Here is a 14,061-nt window from a genome sequence, read left to right on the forward strand (position 1 = left end):
GGGCTGTCTGCATGCATGTGTGTGTATGTATGCATACATCTGTGTAGAAGGGCATGCTGCTTCTCCCATTTCCTGAGGTCAAACAGCTGCTTCTCTGCCCCTCTGAAGTGACTTCCTTTTTTTTTTTTTTTTTTTTTTTTTTTTTTTTCTCCCTCTCTTCAGTTATGGCAGGGTGTACACAGCAGATCCTTACCATGCCCTTGCCCCTGCCGCTAGCTACGGAGTTGGCGCTGTGGTAAGTGGGATTTTCTTTTTCATTGCTGTTTCTCGTTCTCRGCCTGGGGTACAGCTGCTCACTGCATATCAGGTGCTGAAACTTCATCCACAAATACTTTTTTCTTTAGGGAGGAGGTCCTTAGCTGTAGTGCTGGTTTCCCAGTTGCTCTGCATTTATGTGTCTGTGTCTATGCTCTTGAGGAAAGGAGCTAGGCTATAGGAGACCAGTTAGCACTTGGCCTTGGTGTATCCTAGTACAAAGGAGATGGGAGAAGGATGACAAGAAGTGTCAGGAGCCAGAATGTTGTGGTGGATCAGTATAGCTGTATSAAGGAGATGATTATAGCAAGAATCAGCAGTGGTTGGAGATGCAGAACATCCTTTGTTGCATTTTCATTAACTTTAAAGTCTGTTACATGTTGAAAAACCAATTCTTGGAAGTAAAGGAATAAGTTGTTCTCATGACATCTTGCAGCAAAGCTGTTCTACTTGGTTTCAGTAAGTGGAAAGGTRCAGTATCCTGCCTGCCAGGAGTAGTTACACAAGGGCAGGACTGAAGTATGTAGCCATCAGAGGGGAGTGGAGTAGCTTGCTGAAAACACGTGCTTGCCCATCTGCTTGTAGCTGATGCAGTACCTTTGTTACAAAGACTGGAATGCAAATATGTTCAGTGAAAAAGACACCTATATATAGATGTCTGCAATGTAGAATCTCTGAGTCTCAGCTCATCACATGGATTCTCTTTAAGGTCAATGGAGGAAAATCAGGTATTTCTAGGATACCAGGTCATCATATCTATTTTAGCCTCTGCTTTAGGGTGAGGTGAAGAGCCTCCTAGACATGTCAGTCTCTGCTGCCTAATAAAGGCAGACTAGACAACTGGCTCAGGTATTTGGATTAATGAATACCATATCTGGTATCCTTTTGACTGGGACTCACCAAACTTCATCCCCAGGCTATGAGCATGTCCTGAGCCATGCCTGTGATTTTACAGGCAAAGATCTCTCTGTTGCTTCTTAGACATGCTGATGGTAGTGAGTCAGTGCTAGGACACATCCCTCAGTCCTTCTGTGAGCATTCAGGCGCTGTCCTGAATGTTTCTTCCTGGTTCACTTCCTAACAACTGCTTCTTTTCTTGTTTAATTTCTACAGGCGAGTTTATACCGAGGTGGTTACAGCCGATTTGCCCCCTACTGAAGTGACGTGAGCCCCTGCAAGTGGGACAGCCCCCCCAGTTCATGAGGCCTGGCTATTGCAATATTTACTAGTAGAGGAACTCTATAGCAAGACGAGGAGGAAAAACAAAAAACAAAAGAGAAAATACTTTTTTATACCTCACTATGTTCTTTGAATATGTATTTTTTTCCTTTAAATTTCTGCCTTTAATTCTTTTGTTCCAAAGATTGTGCTTTTTTGTTTTGTTTTTTGTTTTGTTTTTTTTTTAACTGTGGTAAAAATAATGCATTTCCGTGTCTGTATGTTGGTGCATAGCTTATCTTACCAATCACGGAAAAGGCGATTAGTGATAAGGAATGCTGTTAAAAAATGATATCATGCAATTAATCAGGAATATGCAGACAGAGTTACTTCCCTGGGTCTGATGCTTGGTGCCTGTGAGACAGAAGGACGTGAGGGAGAAGTCTCCACGTGCTGTGTTTCTGGTCTGCAGAAGGAAGCACACTTTGGCTGTGGCTGGGACCTRAATGCTGGTGGGAAATAGTTCAGAATAGTTATTTGCATTTGGAAAAAGGAATGCAGAGACTTTCCCTGTTTTTTATAATCATCTGATGTGCACAGGTTTGGGACAGTGTCAGGAATTGAGACTTGGCGAGAGAAGATACCCTCAACCTGCCCAAAGACTTCGGCTGTTATCTGCTGTATAGGGGACAAGACTTTGAAATGAAGTTTTGATGATCTTCTGCCCCTCCCCCCCCCAACTTACTCTAGCTGATTATTGTCCATTGCTGGTGGTCTGTAATTATCTTAGTTTTACTTCCTCCTTTTCAAGATTTTTCTTTCTTGCTGTCCTTTTTCTTTCTCTACTTGAGGAGTGACAAATGTAATGAGATGTAATGCAGTATTGCACAGAGTACTTCTGTTGTGGACAGTAAGTGGTTAAAACTGCAGAGGTGAAACGTGTGCAGCCTTGATGAGGAAGAAAGCTAGCTGAGGAGCCATGCGTCAGTGCCATGCTCAGGCACTGAGATCCCGTGTGCAGGGTCTCTTCTCCTGTTCATGCTGAACTACTTAGGCATTGCTGCAAATAATCTTTTTCAGATATTATGAGTGAAAGAAAAGTCATATATAAGCTGCTGAGGGGCAAACACATTGGTTTGTGTGGGGGAAGAGGATCTTTTGTATCCAAACGTGATCCTAAAGTAGTTTTGTTTAGCTCAGGAGTTTGGGAGGAGGCAGAAGCAATTTGTACAAGCTATGAATTCATAGGAATTTCCCACCACAAGCTATTTAAGGCCCTTAAACAGTCATCTTGGAGCCCCTGAGTTCATTTTGCTTAGCCTTTCAGTATTGAGGAAAGATATGCACCTGGACTGCTGGGTCCACATTTGACACTACATATTACAAGATTTTGAAGCAGAGAAACTGTTAAAGAGGGCTCCACACCTTCCAAGACCATCTCCCTTCTGCTCKCATGAACAGTGACTTGGCTGTTTTGCAAAATTGGCCTTTTTAGATTACTGTGTGAGTAGTACTGTGGTAGGGAGTTGCAGCTTTCCAGAMCTGCCATTCAGCTGTTGGCTGTTACAGTGCTCCTAGCAACGCTGGTGATCAGAGGCAGGTGCTCTTAAGCTGTCTCTTAACCCTGTGTTAGAGAAACAGAGAAGTACAACTTTATTAAGCTGTCTTGACTCTCTTGATTGGTACTGGGGTGAGCTTTTTACCCAAAGAAAGACTGCTTGGGATTTTTGGTGCAGCCTTTCTAATACCTGCTGTATGCCATCTTTGCCATCAAAGGCTGATACCAGAATAGGAAACATTGCATTTAATCCTRCATTTAACACTAACCAATATCAACAGGGAGAGCTCTTAGGGGAGGTGCTCTGGCCCAGCCATGCACAACCATGTGTTTTTAGCTCTTTCCCAATGATACAGCTAGCCTCATAGCCTCTCTGTGCCCAGCTGAGAGGAGGCACCTCAAATTGGAAGGATGGGGAAGCCATTAGTTAAGCTAGAGACCCTGAAGCTATTGATTCTCTGGAGGAATAGCTAGAACAAGGGGACACCAAACTGCCAGCCTGTTGGCCACTTTTTTTTTCCTTCTGGTTTTATTGTTGATTTTATTTTTTTTCCAAGCCAAAGTTTGGTTTGTTGCTTTTATGACAATTTTTTTGTTGTTTGTATATAAATATTTTAGTTAGATTGAAAACTGGGAGGGGGAGCAGGGTGTTGGGACTTTCACAAAATCTAGGAAATGAGGGGGACTAGGGCATTTGGGGGCTTTTACTTTTGAAGTCAGGGGAGGGGAGGGAGGATTTGTGGTAGAAACGGTCATATTCAAGGAGAGCCATTTCCACCACAGGGCAGCCAGGAGATTTCTGGAGCTGAGATGCAGCAAAAGCCTCTACTGGACTTATGCTACCCACATTTGGGGCAGGGGGGCTGAAAGTGAGGCCATCTCTTCCCKTGTTCTCAGGGAGAAGGAGTTACTCATGCCAGGGGTCTTCAGGCTGAGAGACTGAGGAACAATTTGCAGAGYCCAGCAGTGGCAGCCAGTGGCCTCTCTGCCCCTTTCCTGCATTTCAGTTCAGCTGGTTCTGACTGCAGCTCCCAGAAAGCTGGTCTCTCTCTCCGAGTGCCCTCCCGTACCAACACAGTGCAGCCTGCAATTCCCCCCCCCCACCTTTGCCTCTGGAAGTAGGAAGGCCAGCCCCATTTCTGCTTGAGCAGTGTCTATGCATGGCAGTTTCAGCCCATATGAATGTTGAGGGTCAGAGGGGTATAGTGCAGAAGCACTCAGTCTTTATGGGACCCTAGTCCCCTGCTGTATCATCTCTGAGTAATAGCTGCTCCAAACCATCCAGCCTGATTCCTCCTGTATCAGAGCACGGCATGCTTTGATCACTRACGCTCCCTGACAGGCTTCTCCAGTGCATTAACCAGCTGGTGTCTCAACTCCGTGGTTAATGCTGCAAGACCCCTGCTGAGTGAGCTCTCTAATATCCCTTCTTCCTATTCTCAGCAGTGGTTTGCTTAAGGGAAGCTGATCTGTTTGCACCACTGGGTGCCGGAGGTGGCATGCTAATCCCAGGTTTCTGGAATGCAAGACCTCCCCAAAACTTTTACACTAGCTGGAATTTTGCAGCAAGGTTTCTCAAGTGAATTTTGTGCCATRGCGGGGTAGCTCTGCAGCTTTTCTTCCTGCTTGGTAAACAAGAGCTCTGATTCCGCTCAGATATTTAATGAAGTGGCTTGAGATTCATCCAGAGTAGCCAAGCCTTGGGTATATCTATCTTTTGAAGATGTGAGGACAAAGCCTATATCTCCCTATGCAAAATGAATTATGTTTAATGAATTGAACTAGGCCCTGGTTTATTTGACTGAGAGCAGCTAATGCTTGTCCCTGAGATGGGTCAGGGTCAAGAGTCCCTCACAAACCAGGACTTGGCTTTCAAAGGGAAACTATGCAGGCAATTTGGCAAATAGCTTGCTGTTATGACCTTCTAGTCTGATAGTATCCAGGAATTCCTCTTTCTGTAGAGGAAAAGATGAAGAAATATCTTTATAGTTTTAAGTGTTGTCGTTTGCACTGTCTTGTAATAGGCCTGACCAGCACACAATATTTTACTGATATAATTTTGGATTGAATACCTAGGGTTCGTTCGTTCRTTCTTMTTTTTTTCTTTTTTTTCTTTTTTTTATGTGCTGGTCCATCTTTTGTTGTGGGTACAGTTGTGCTGGTATAAAGAAGACTKCTACTGGTACGACATATCCACCACTAGGAGTAAATTCTGTTGGTACCCAGCACGGTAACTGTCCCCATGTTAGGGAGGCTGCACTGTTGTAGTTGGGATAGCTTTTCTAAGAAGAGCTTTGACTGGACTTGGAGACAACAGGGAGCTTTGTATCAGCCTCCATAGCCAGCGGTTCCCAGGTTAAGCCGTTATGTGGATCCTGCGTAATGAAGAGTTTAGGTAGACAAAGCCATTTTTTAAAATAGTTAAGGCTTGGCTTTGTTAATGTCTGAGAGACAGGGGAATTGCCCAGTGAGAAGGAGTACAAGCTCAGGAGCTGGATACCTGTGTTTTGTTCTGGACGCTTACCAGTGATTCTTAAAGATGACCTTGAAGCAGTCATTTCACTTTTCTAGACCTCACTTCCTTGTCCATAAAGTGAAGATAATTTATCTCCTTTTGTCACCCGCTTTGAGGTTTTTGAATGTGAAGTGTACCACAAGAGTTAAGGATGATTGTATGAGTAGTGTCTCAAGTGCTAGTTGTGAAACGATTACTAACACTATTTTATAGCCCATCTTGTGCATTCTGAAAAGAGATGCTGGCTGCCATGGTGTCAGTTCCAGTTTCAGAAGTGGGGAATACACATTTTCCCCCCATCTCTTCCCTATCTGTATCTTCCCATACCAGCCCCTAAGAAGGAGTCCAAGTGGAGAACAGGTTTGGGGAGCACTTAGAAATTCAGTTGGGGGGGGGCGGGGAAACCAGCTCTGGGGAGTGCTTTTACTGAGTCTAGCTCCAAAGAGAAACCATGTAGGCAGCTGAGCAAATAGCCTGCTGTGCGAGACCCTCTAGTCTGGCAGGATCTGACAGCAAGGAATGCTGTCCTTGGTGCAGAAGGGTGATTTTTAAAGTGTGTTACCTGTTTGCACTGTTTTAAAATAGGAGGGGGGGAAAAAACAACCTAGTGAACAAGTGAACATCCAGTGTAAACTTCTTTGTGTTTTTATTTTGTTATGCTCTTGAAAAATGTTGAACATTTTGTAGTATACACCAGTGAGACTTGATTCTTTGTTGCATAAAACACTATTTTTGGTGATGTTAATGTCTGAAAAGTCCCTTCCCTCCACCCTCACCTTAGTGATTGCCCTTCCCTCCCTGCAACTCCCATAAACTTCTCTTCTGCGATGAAAACTCCAGTCAACAAGGCAAGCAGAAATCTGATTGCCAGTGTGAAACGGGGCACTTTCCAAGTAGGCTCTGGGCTTCCTCCCTGGTACACTTTCCTCTAGTCAGGAGTTCACAGTATAGCCCCCATCTCTTTGCAGCGCACACATAGATCACAGGCTAAACAGGACTTCACATGTCTCATGCCACTGCTAACTGTGGAAGGCAACTTTCTACTAGTGTCTGAAATCACTTGCAGTAATCATCCTCTCAGTAACAGGCTGCAGCTGATTCAAACTTATGCAGGAAGTGGCAGCTAAAGCCTGCTTCCCACATGACCACTTGACCGGTGGCAGAATAAGAACATCAGCCAGAAATCTTGCCTGATTTTGCCAGGAGATTGCTGGTGTATAAAGCCGTCCACTCAAATACTTGTTTGTCTAGCAGTATGCAAAATTACAGTTAATCTTAGGATTGATTCCCCCACACCCCTGAAGTCGCTGATAAATCTTTTGCCAGATTCCCAGTTCTCTGTTGGTGAAGGGATTTGTTGCTTCCCTGAGGAGTGAATTCCTTACAGAAATCAGGCCTCCCACATAAGTAGTCTCAGTTTTGGTCATGTTTTTCTTTTTTTTTTTCCTTTTTTTTTTTTGTTCACAGTATTTTGTGTGTGAGAGCGTGTTGTAGTTTTGGCAGCTTGATTTGGCTGCATTACCAAGTGACGAAATAATCCTCTTTTACCCCAGGGGATATGATTTGTTTTGGGTTTTTTCATTTTTCTTTTTTTTTAAAAATATGATAAATCCTGCTTGTAAATAGCTGGAGCTAAAACCTGGGGCTGATAGCAAATGAGAACCAGGGCTGTAGAGCGATACGGAGCTGGTGGAGTATTTACTGACCTCACAGGCTGATCTACTTGAGACTTGGAGATTTTCAGTGCAAGGCTACAACGTCACGGAACCTCCAAAGGCAGCGACGGACTTGCCCCTTCACGCAGTCTCCCCAGCACCTCCCGTTGCCAGGTACCGTCGGGGAACAGGATGCCTCCCCCTGGGGATGCGTTCCCTTCCCTTGGATCATTTCCTAGGACGCCCTCGCTGCTTGCCCAGGGTCCCATTTCCTTGCTGACTCTGGAGAAGCAGTATCTGCATCCCAGGGCTTTGTGACAGCCTCTAACTTCCTGCCCTCCCTTGTTAAGTATCATATTGTATAGTAGCTTTCAGACCATACAGTATTCATTGGGTTATTCCTATTATTATCAAGTAGCTGGAATTGTGAAGGTCGGAGTAGTTAGATCTTTAGCTTTTATTCCTTTTTTTGTATTACTATCCATGTGTATAAATTATTGATCATGTTGCTGGCTTTTATAAACTCTAAGCAAGGGGGGAAAACCCTTCCTAACCCTTTGCAAATGGTAATGAAGCACTGTTTTTAAATAAAAGAGAGAAACACCAGTCTGCTGTCTCCTCTGCTGTGTTGTCTGTTTTTCAGTGTTCTGCATGAATTTCACTGGTGCATCTCCCTGCCAGTTAAAGTGCAAAGAAGGGAAGCTGGCTTGAAGAAGATCCCATCTTTGGGCTCATTCTAAGAGGTGACARAAGGTGAAGCGCTGGCTAGTCATGCAGGCAAAATTTCAGCCTTGTCTGTTCATACACTGAGCTCTCCATGCCCTTCACTGCTTTCTTTGCCATCCTTTCCTGTTGCTGTTTATGAGCAGAAAAGGGCCATTTGTTTTGTATGTAATAGGAAGTCTGTATTTCTTCGAGCCTAATCTCTATTTGAACCTGCTCCTGTAGAAAGAGGGGCAACTATTGCACAGTATGGAATCATCAACGTTTTCTGTTATGCCTGTGTTAGCACAGGCTTAGTAGTTAACACACACAAAACTGGAAGTCARTGTTTGTGTCCTGCATAATTTTTCTCTGGGAGTTTAGACAAGTCTTTTAGTCACTGTTTCTGTTGTTCTATCTAAAAAAGGAATACCTCTGAAGACAAGCAGAAGCTCATTCATATTCTACAATGTGCTTTGAGATTCTCAGTGAAAGATGTCATGCAAATATATGTTTATATATAATCAGATGCCTTTTCCATGGAAATGATCCTAAAAATAACATAAATAATAAATCCCTGTGGGCAATTTGCAAGTAATCATGGAAACTGATAACTGAGCAAAATCATACAGTGAAATATGCCTAATACAGTTAAGGCCAGTGCAGGACTTTTTATTGTTTTTGAAAATGCAAGATACCAGGAACAAAAGGGATGTGATAATGTTTGTCCTCGGATGGTAGGCTTGTTCGATAACGATGCAGGAAGGCACACACTCCATAAGCATTACTTCTCTGTATTTACAAAAGAGCTGCAATGTGTTCCTGTCAGATGATACTCATTTCATTCTAACAGCTCTAGAGGATGTTCAACAGTAACTGCTAAAATTAGGTGCCTGTAAATCAGGGCTAAATAATTGTTGTAGAAGAGCTGGTTAATCTCTGAATTGGCAAAGCTGTGAGAGGTCTTGGAAAGAAGTTCCGCTGCACCAGTAGAACGGTAATGTGGCAGCCTACTCAAAAATAAAGCAAAGGGATTATAGGTCTGTCAGCCTACCTCTATTTCAAGGCAAAGTAATAAAGTGGCTGATCCTGGATTTGGCTAATAAGTCCTTAAAAGACTTGTAACATTATTGCATTGCTCAACATGGGCTTACCAAAAACAGACCTTGTCAGTGGAAGCCAGTACTGTTGTTGTTTTTTAATAGATTGCCAGTCAGTCAGTGAAAGGAAGGCTGCTAATTTAGTGCATTTGMCTTCTATAAACTGTAAATAATAGTAATGTATATAAACTGATAAATAATAAAGGTAAGTCATTTGAGCCAATTATAGCTGATTGCAAGCCACAGTTCATATTTCAGTATACGTAGGTAGCATCCAGAAAGACTGAGGGCTGCTCCCAATGAGCCACGCAGCTGCATCATGCCAGGAAGTAGCTCTGAAAAGGATTTGGGTAACAAAGTGGACATGAACCCTAGGTAATGGGGCTTGATGCAAGCACTAGGTGTACCAATACRATTGCTAAGCGAAAATGTGCTATGCAGCTGTGTTAGGCAACCTGCATGATGGGATTTTAGTCAATAAATGATGCATTTGCTGGAAAATGTGACTTGAATTATATTGAAATTACTTATGAATTCAAGTTGAATTTGTAGAAGAGCTTAAGGGCAAGGCTAATATGACTGCTAATGTTATGTCTTAGTCTGGCGGTGATAAACTTAATCAGAGGATGTGATTCTGATCCCCTTAATGCTAAGGAAGGAGCCCTGATCACTAGGGCAGTGGCTAGGCTGATCTGTTCTTCATTTTTTGCTGCTGACCTACTATTGACTATACTGGCTCAGGGACGGAGTTGAGCATCCTATCCTAATGGGAGTGCTCAGCAACTGGCTAGGGGAGGTGGGTTCGTGGCTATATGCTTGCTTTCTGTCTTTATGCCTAAAATTACAAAATAGAATAATTGGGGWTGGAAGGTACATGTGGAAGTTACCTAGTTGCATGTCCTGCTCAAAGGTTGCTGAAATTCATAGAAATGTAGCACTTTCAGCACAAGATTGTGCTCTTGAGTACCAACAGCTTAACCGCTCACTGGGAAGTGACAGATAGTTCTTGGCCTCTTGTGTTTTCCTGCAGCCCTCTGTTCCCTTCTCCTCAGTGGCTATTGTTTGCTACTTGCTTTTATTTTGTGGGGGTGTAGAGAAGGAAGCCTATCATATATTTAACTTTGATTCAGGCAAGATATATTTCTTACTGTTGTGATTGGTTTGTCTGAAGACCCATTGGTGTGATCACTTTGGACATAGCATGTCCAGTACTGGCTCCTGCAGTTCAGAATGAACTGGGAGTAGGTTCGCAGAAGAGCTTCAAGAACAGCTCAAGGATAGGAGCCCTGTGGAGGTATGCGTGTGTGTGTGTGAGGCAGAGTGAGGGGAAATGGAGAAATGACAACGGGAGCTCCTCTGTTTTGCTTGAGAGTCAGTTGCTTTCTAGAAATATCTAGTCAGGAACAGGGATCTGRCTTTTCTAGAGCTTTCCTATCGAACAATCTTATAACAAGCCCTAGTGTTCAGGAATTGAAACCAGACAGCTCTAGCTTTCTCTATGGRTTGAGGGGCTTACTGCAAATTATTACCAAAGTACTTTTAAATGCTGAATCCTAATCCAGGAGCTTCCAGAGACTCATGCAGGGCAGCCCTATTGCTAGCTTTATCAAGGATAGACTGTCTACTGGATGTTCGCATTTCATRTGAGCACCAACCCTGTAGCAGCAATGTAACTTACAGGTGCTTGTAGTCTTCCCTCTGGTGGCTGATAGAGATGGTCCCACAAACCCAATCCTGATCTGTGCAACTAGCCCAAATAGGCTGAGACTAGTGTGTCCTTATCTCTTTTTCCTCTAASCAAGGTGAAGGCTTCTGGTCTGTGTGAGCCCTAAGGTCTGGGGAACCAAACAAGGTACTGCGTTTGAAGCACTGGGCTGAAGAGGGCCTTTTACTTCAAGGAACACACAGACTGCTTCTGCTGATTTCTGGAGGTAGAGGAGGGACTGTTTGGCTCCTAAGGGGCAATGGCCATTATTCCATGACCAGAAGTTAGGAGTCAGTCTTTTTGCTTGGAGAAATCTTACAGCGTTTGGTTCCTTTTCTAGTGCAAAACACTCATGCTGGGAGTCTGTGCACATGTGGGAGAGGAGATGTGCAAAGCCAGCACAGAGAGCAGCTGTCCCAGTTTGCGGAAACTTTCTTGCCTTTTTAAGGACATGCTGAGTGCTGTGCTCTAACTTTAGCACAAAGGTATGGTTGACTTGGCTTCTTTTATTAATGGATGGGTATAAATATATCTGCTCTTGGAGTCTGTCTTGTTCTTCCACGTGTAAACACTGAGCTCTGTCCCAGCTCTTTTTGATGATAAATTCCTCATCTTTTGAATCACAAATCACCTTTTTGTGTGTCAGGAGGAAGCATCAAAGCACAAAGTCACTTTGCTTTTTATAGCACCAGCACTCTTCAGCCAAACTCCACTCAGAAATCACTGATTTCGTAGAGCTCTTCAACAACAACAGATCTTGCRTGTTTACATTTTTATTGAAATAGCCTTTGTACCTATCTGGAGCCCTACTGTTGCAGGGCACTGCGATCCTCCTTTATTTTACAAAGATGTCACTGTCCTCACAGGCTAGGAGGCTGGGAACCCTGGCTTTGCAATAAAAACATGAGTGGCTTTTTATTTTATTTTATTTTTATTTTTTCCCCAGTGCACTCTGATTTTGCTGCTTCTGTACGAAGAGAATTTACTCTCCATAAATATCTCTTGGAATTGGCCAAGTGCAGCTCACGTGGGTGAGACAGCTGCTGGCTGTCGTCTGGGTCCTGCTTTTTCTAAGCACAGAGGTTGGTCTCCCCCCAGTGAAGAGCTGCTGTAGACAGTGTCCTGAGCACTTGGGGCTGGGGAGGGTTTTCTGCTCACCCTGGAGCAATGTGGACAGGTTTCATGTTTCTGCATGGCTCCACAGTTTTTGGGGTGAGAAAGGGAAAAGGAAAAACTGCAGGGATCCTACCCAAAGCTTTCTGCTGATGGTAGGAAGCTCCATGCCTATATCTCAGTGGGGCTGAATGAAAAGTTCAGTTTAGATTAATAAAAGGGGTCAAGAAAAAGCTGGTAGCTGCCAAACTTGCTAACTTGCCCTGGGGTGTGAGGACTGAGCTSGCTCCTAGACTGTGACCCAGGATAATATTTCTCCTTTGTGGGCTGGGTGTTTTGTTAGTGGTGTGGGAGTGGATCTGATCCATCCTCACTCATCATTAATGCCACAGTGTGACTGGCAGTGAAACCAGCTGAGAGTTAGTGTAGTCACAGAGGTCTGGAGAGAGTCTAAGATACTAATCGGGGTCAAACTGGGTAAAAGTCATCCCTGAAGGAATGGTGATGATAGCTGCTGAGTCTAGTGACAAAGGTTTTTCTTGTTAGCCCTGCAAAGCCAACTCATTTCTAATTAAGATCCAGGTCCTATTATTGTTGAGAGAATTATTTGCTATGAAGGTGGAGGCTGGACCGAGAGACTTGATGGGTGTGCAAAATATCTGTTCAGTCCTAGTCTTTTAAATAGGTTTGATCTGAAAGAAGCAAGTACATGGACTAACTTCAGAGTTATGAGTAAAACATGCCATTCCCACATGCTCATTAGTGACATTACATACTCATAAGGAGTCAGGACCTGTCAACACCCACATGAGTAAGTAGCAGGGACTTTTTTGTAAATCTGTGCTAACGATGCCAAGTTGTTGTTTCCTGCCATTATCTGAGAACTGTGGGACCAGTTCTACTTTCTTGCCGTGGCGTGCAAGCAACATCCTCACACYAAGTCAGACAGGAAAAGGGCACTTAAAGCCAGGAAAGGTTTCTCCASTGGTCCAGATCTCTGAGCTCTGTTTTACCCATTCATATCTGCCTCCCTGATTGAGGACTGGTTCACCAGAATTTCTCAGACTGGATAGTAAAAGGCATCTCAGGGAGTGGGAGAAGCAACTTGGGGGGGGGGCAGTGGTTGTAAGGAAATCTTAATAATAATGAAGATTATAAATTACGTCAACAACAGGATTTCAGACCTTCTGCTTTTCCTGTCTGAAACTGGTGCTTTTATGGCCTTTCTGAGTTGAGTTTGAAGCTTGCYACTCCTCGATCTCTTTGCACACTATTTCACTGAGGAGCAATGCCCTCAGAAATAGGGAGTGCAAGGCTAAATTTTGCTCCAGGGAAAGGCTGTGCATGACAGGATGGTACTTGTTTGTATCTGGCCAAGTCTGTTCGGATCCCAGTAGCTGTGATCATCTGGACGGTTCAAAGCAGCAGCCCAGTGTTTTCGGCACTGGACAGGGTCATGTAAACCCCTGAGGTAGGTGTATGAGCTGGAGCATCCCGGTACCTGCAGAAAACCTGCTGCAACTTGTAAGCCGCATGTTATAGTATGCCATTGTAGTAAGCAGTGGAGATTTTCTCTTAGCAGAGGTGACTCATCCCTACAGAAAGAGGTGCTTTGTGTATTTTTCTTCTCCTTTCCTGAAAATTATTTAGTTGATAGAAAGGCACAAACTGGTAATTGGAAGGGATGGATTTGAGCCAGTGCATAGAAGGAAGGAAACCTCTACCTACGTTTTTGCAGGATCCTACTTTCAAGCATGAAATCAGGGAGAAAGAGTGTCTGCTTTCCCATGATGTCTGTGGTTTGGAGGAGGAAGATCACACTGCCTTCTTGGGTCACAGGGCAGATTGTGTCTTATCAACAGTGTGAATGTATCTGCTTCCAGGAGTGGTTTGGTGATCAGTGGGATCACATGAAATTCCTGCGTGTTTCATGGTCTACAAAACACCATAATAGAACTAGGAAATCACTACTTTTATCTGTTTGTTTGTTTATTAAAATCATCAAAAGTGCAACATTTCTGATAAGCAACGAGAGAAGCAAGAGTAAGAGTGACTGCAGGTGGAAGGGAAAATGAGGAATCTTCCTTCTGCTCCATGAATTCATGCCATTTGTTCCTAAGCTTTCTTCCTTACTTTTGAGGCAAAGCCTAACTGTGTACTGTCAGCTATGGGCTTTGCCCCATGTCACTGCACAGGCTAAATGTAGACTTTTTGTCCCCTGACAAAAGCTTGAGCTATTAACAGACTTTGACCTTTATGAGTGCAGCACTGTCCAATGATTTCTAATTTGGATGCCTAAA

The 14,061-nt window shown here is 43.7% G+C and overlaps 1 protein-coding gene across 6 annotated transcripts in view; it reads left to right on the plus strand.

The window, feature by feature from the left end:
• Nucleotides 1-7,747, plus strand: part of RBFOX2 (RNA binding fox-1 homolog 2) — a 114,897-nt gene extending 107,150 nt beyond the window's left edge. For all 6 annotated transcript variants that reach the window (XM_085323604.1, XM_085323606.1, XM_085323600.1 and 3 more), the window contains 2 exons: nucleotides 163-235; nucleotides 1,369-7,747. In XM_085323604.1, coding sequence (XP_085179730.1) covers nucleotides 163-235; nucleotides 1,369-1,413 — 118 coding nt within the window. In that variant the 3' untranslated portion in view covers nucleotides 1,414-7,747. The remainder of the gene's footprint in view (nucleotides 1-162; nucleotides 236-1,368) is intronic.
• The last annotated feature ends 6,314 nt before the right edge of the window (nucleotides 7,748-14,061 follow it).

The sequence above is a fragment of the Rhea americana genome, unplaced genomic scaffold (genome assembly GCF_003343005.1).
Source record: "Rhea americana isolate MKP2758 unplaced genomic scaffold, rheAme1 scaffold_85, whole genome shotgun sequence".
Lineage (NCBI taxonomy): Eukaryota > Metazoa > Chordata > Aves > Rheiformes > Rheidae > Rhea > Rhea americana.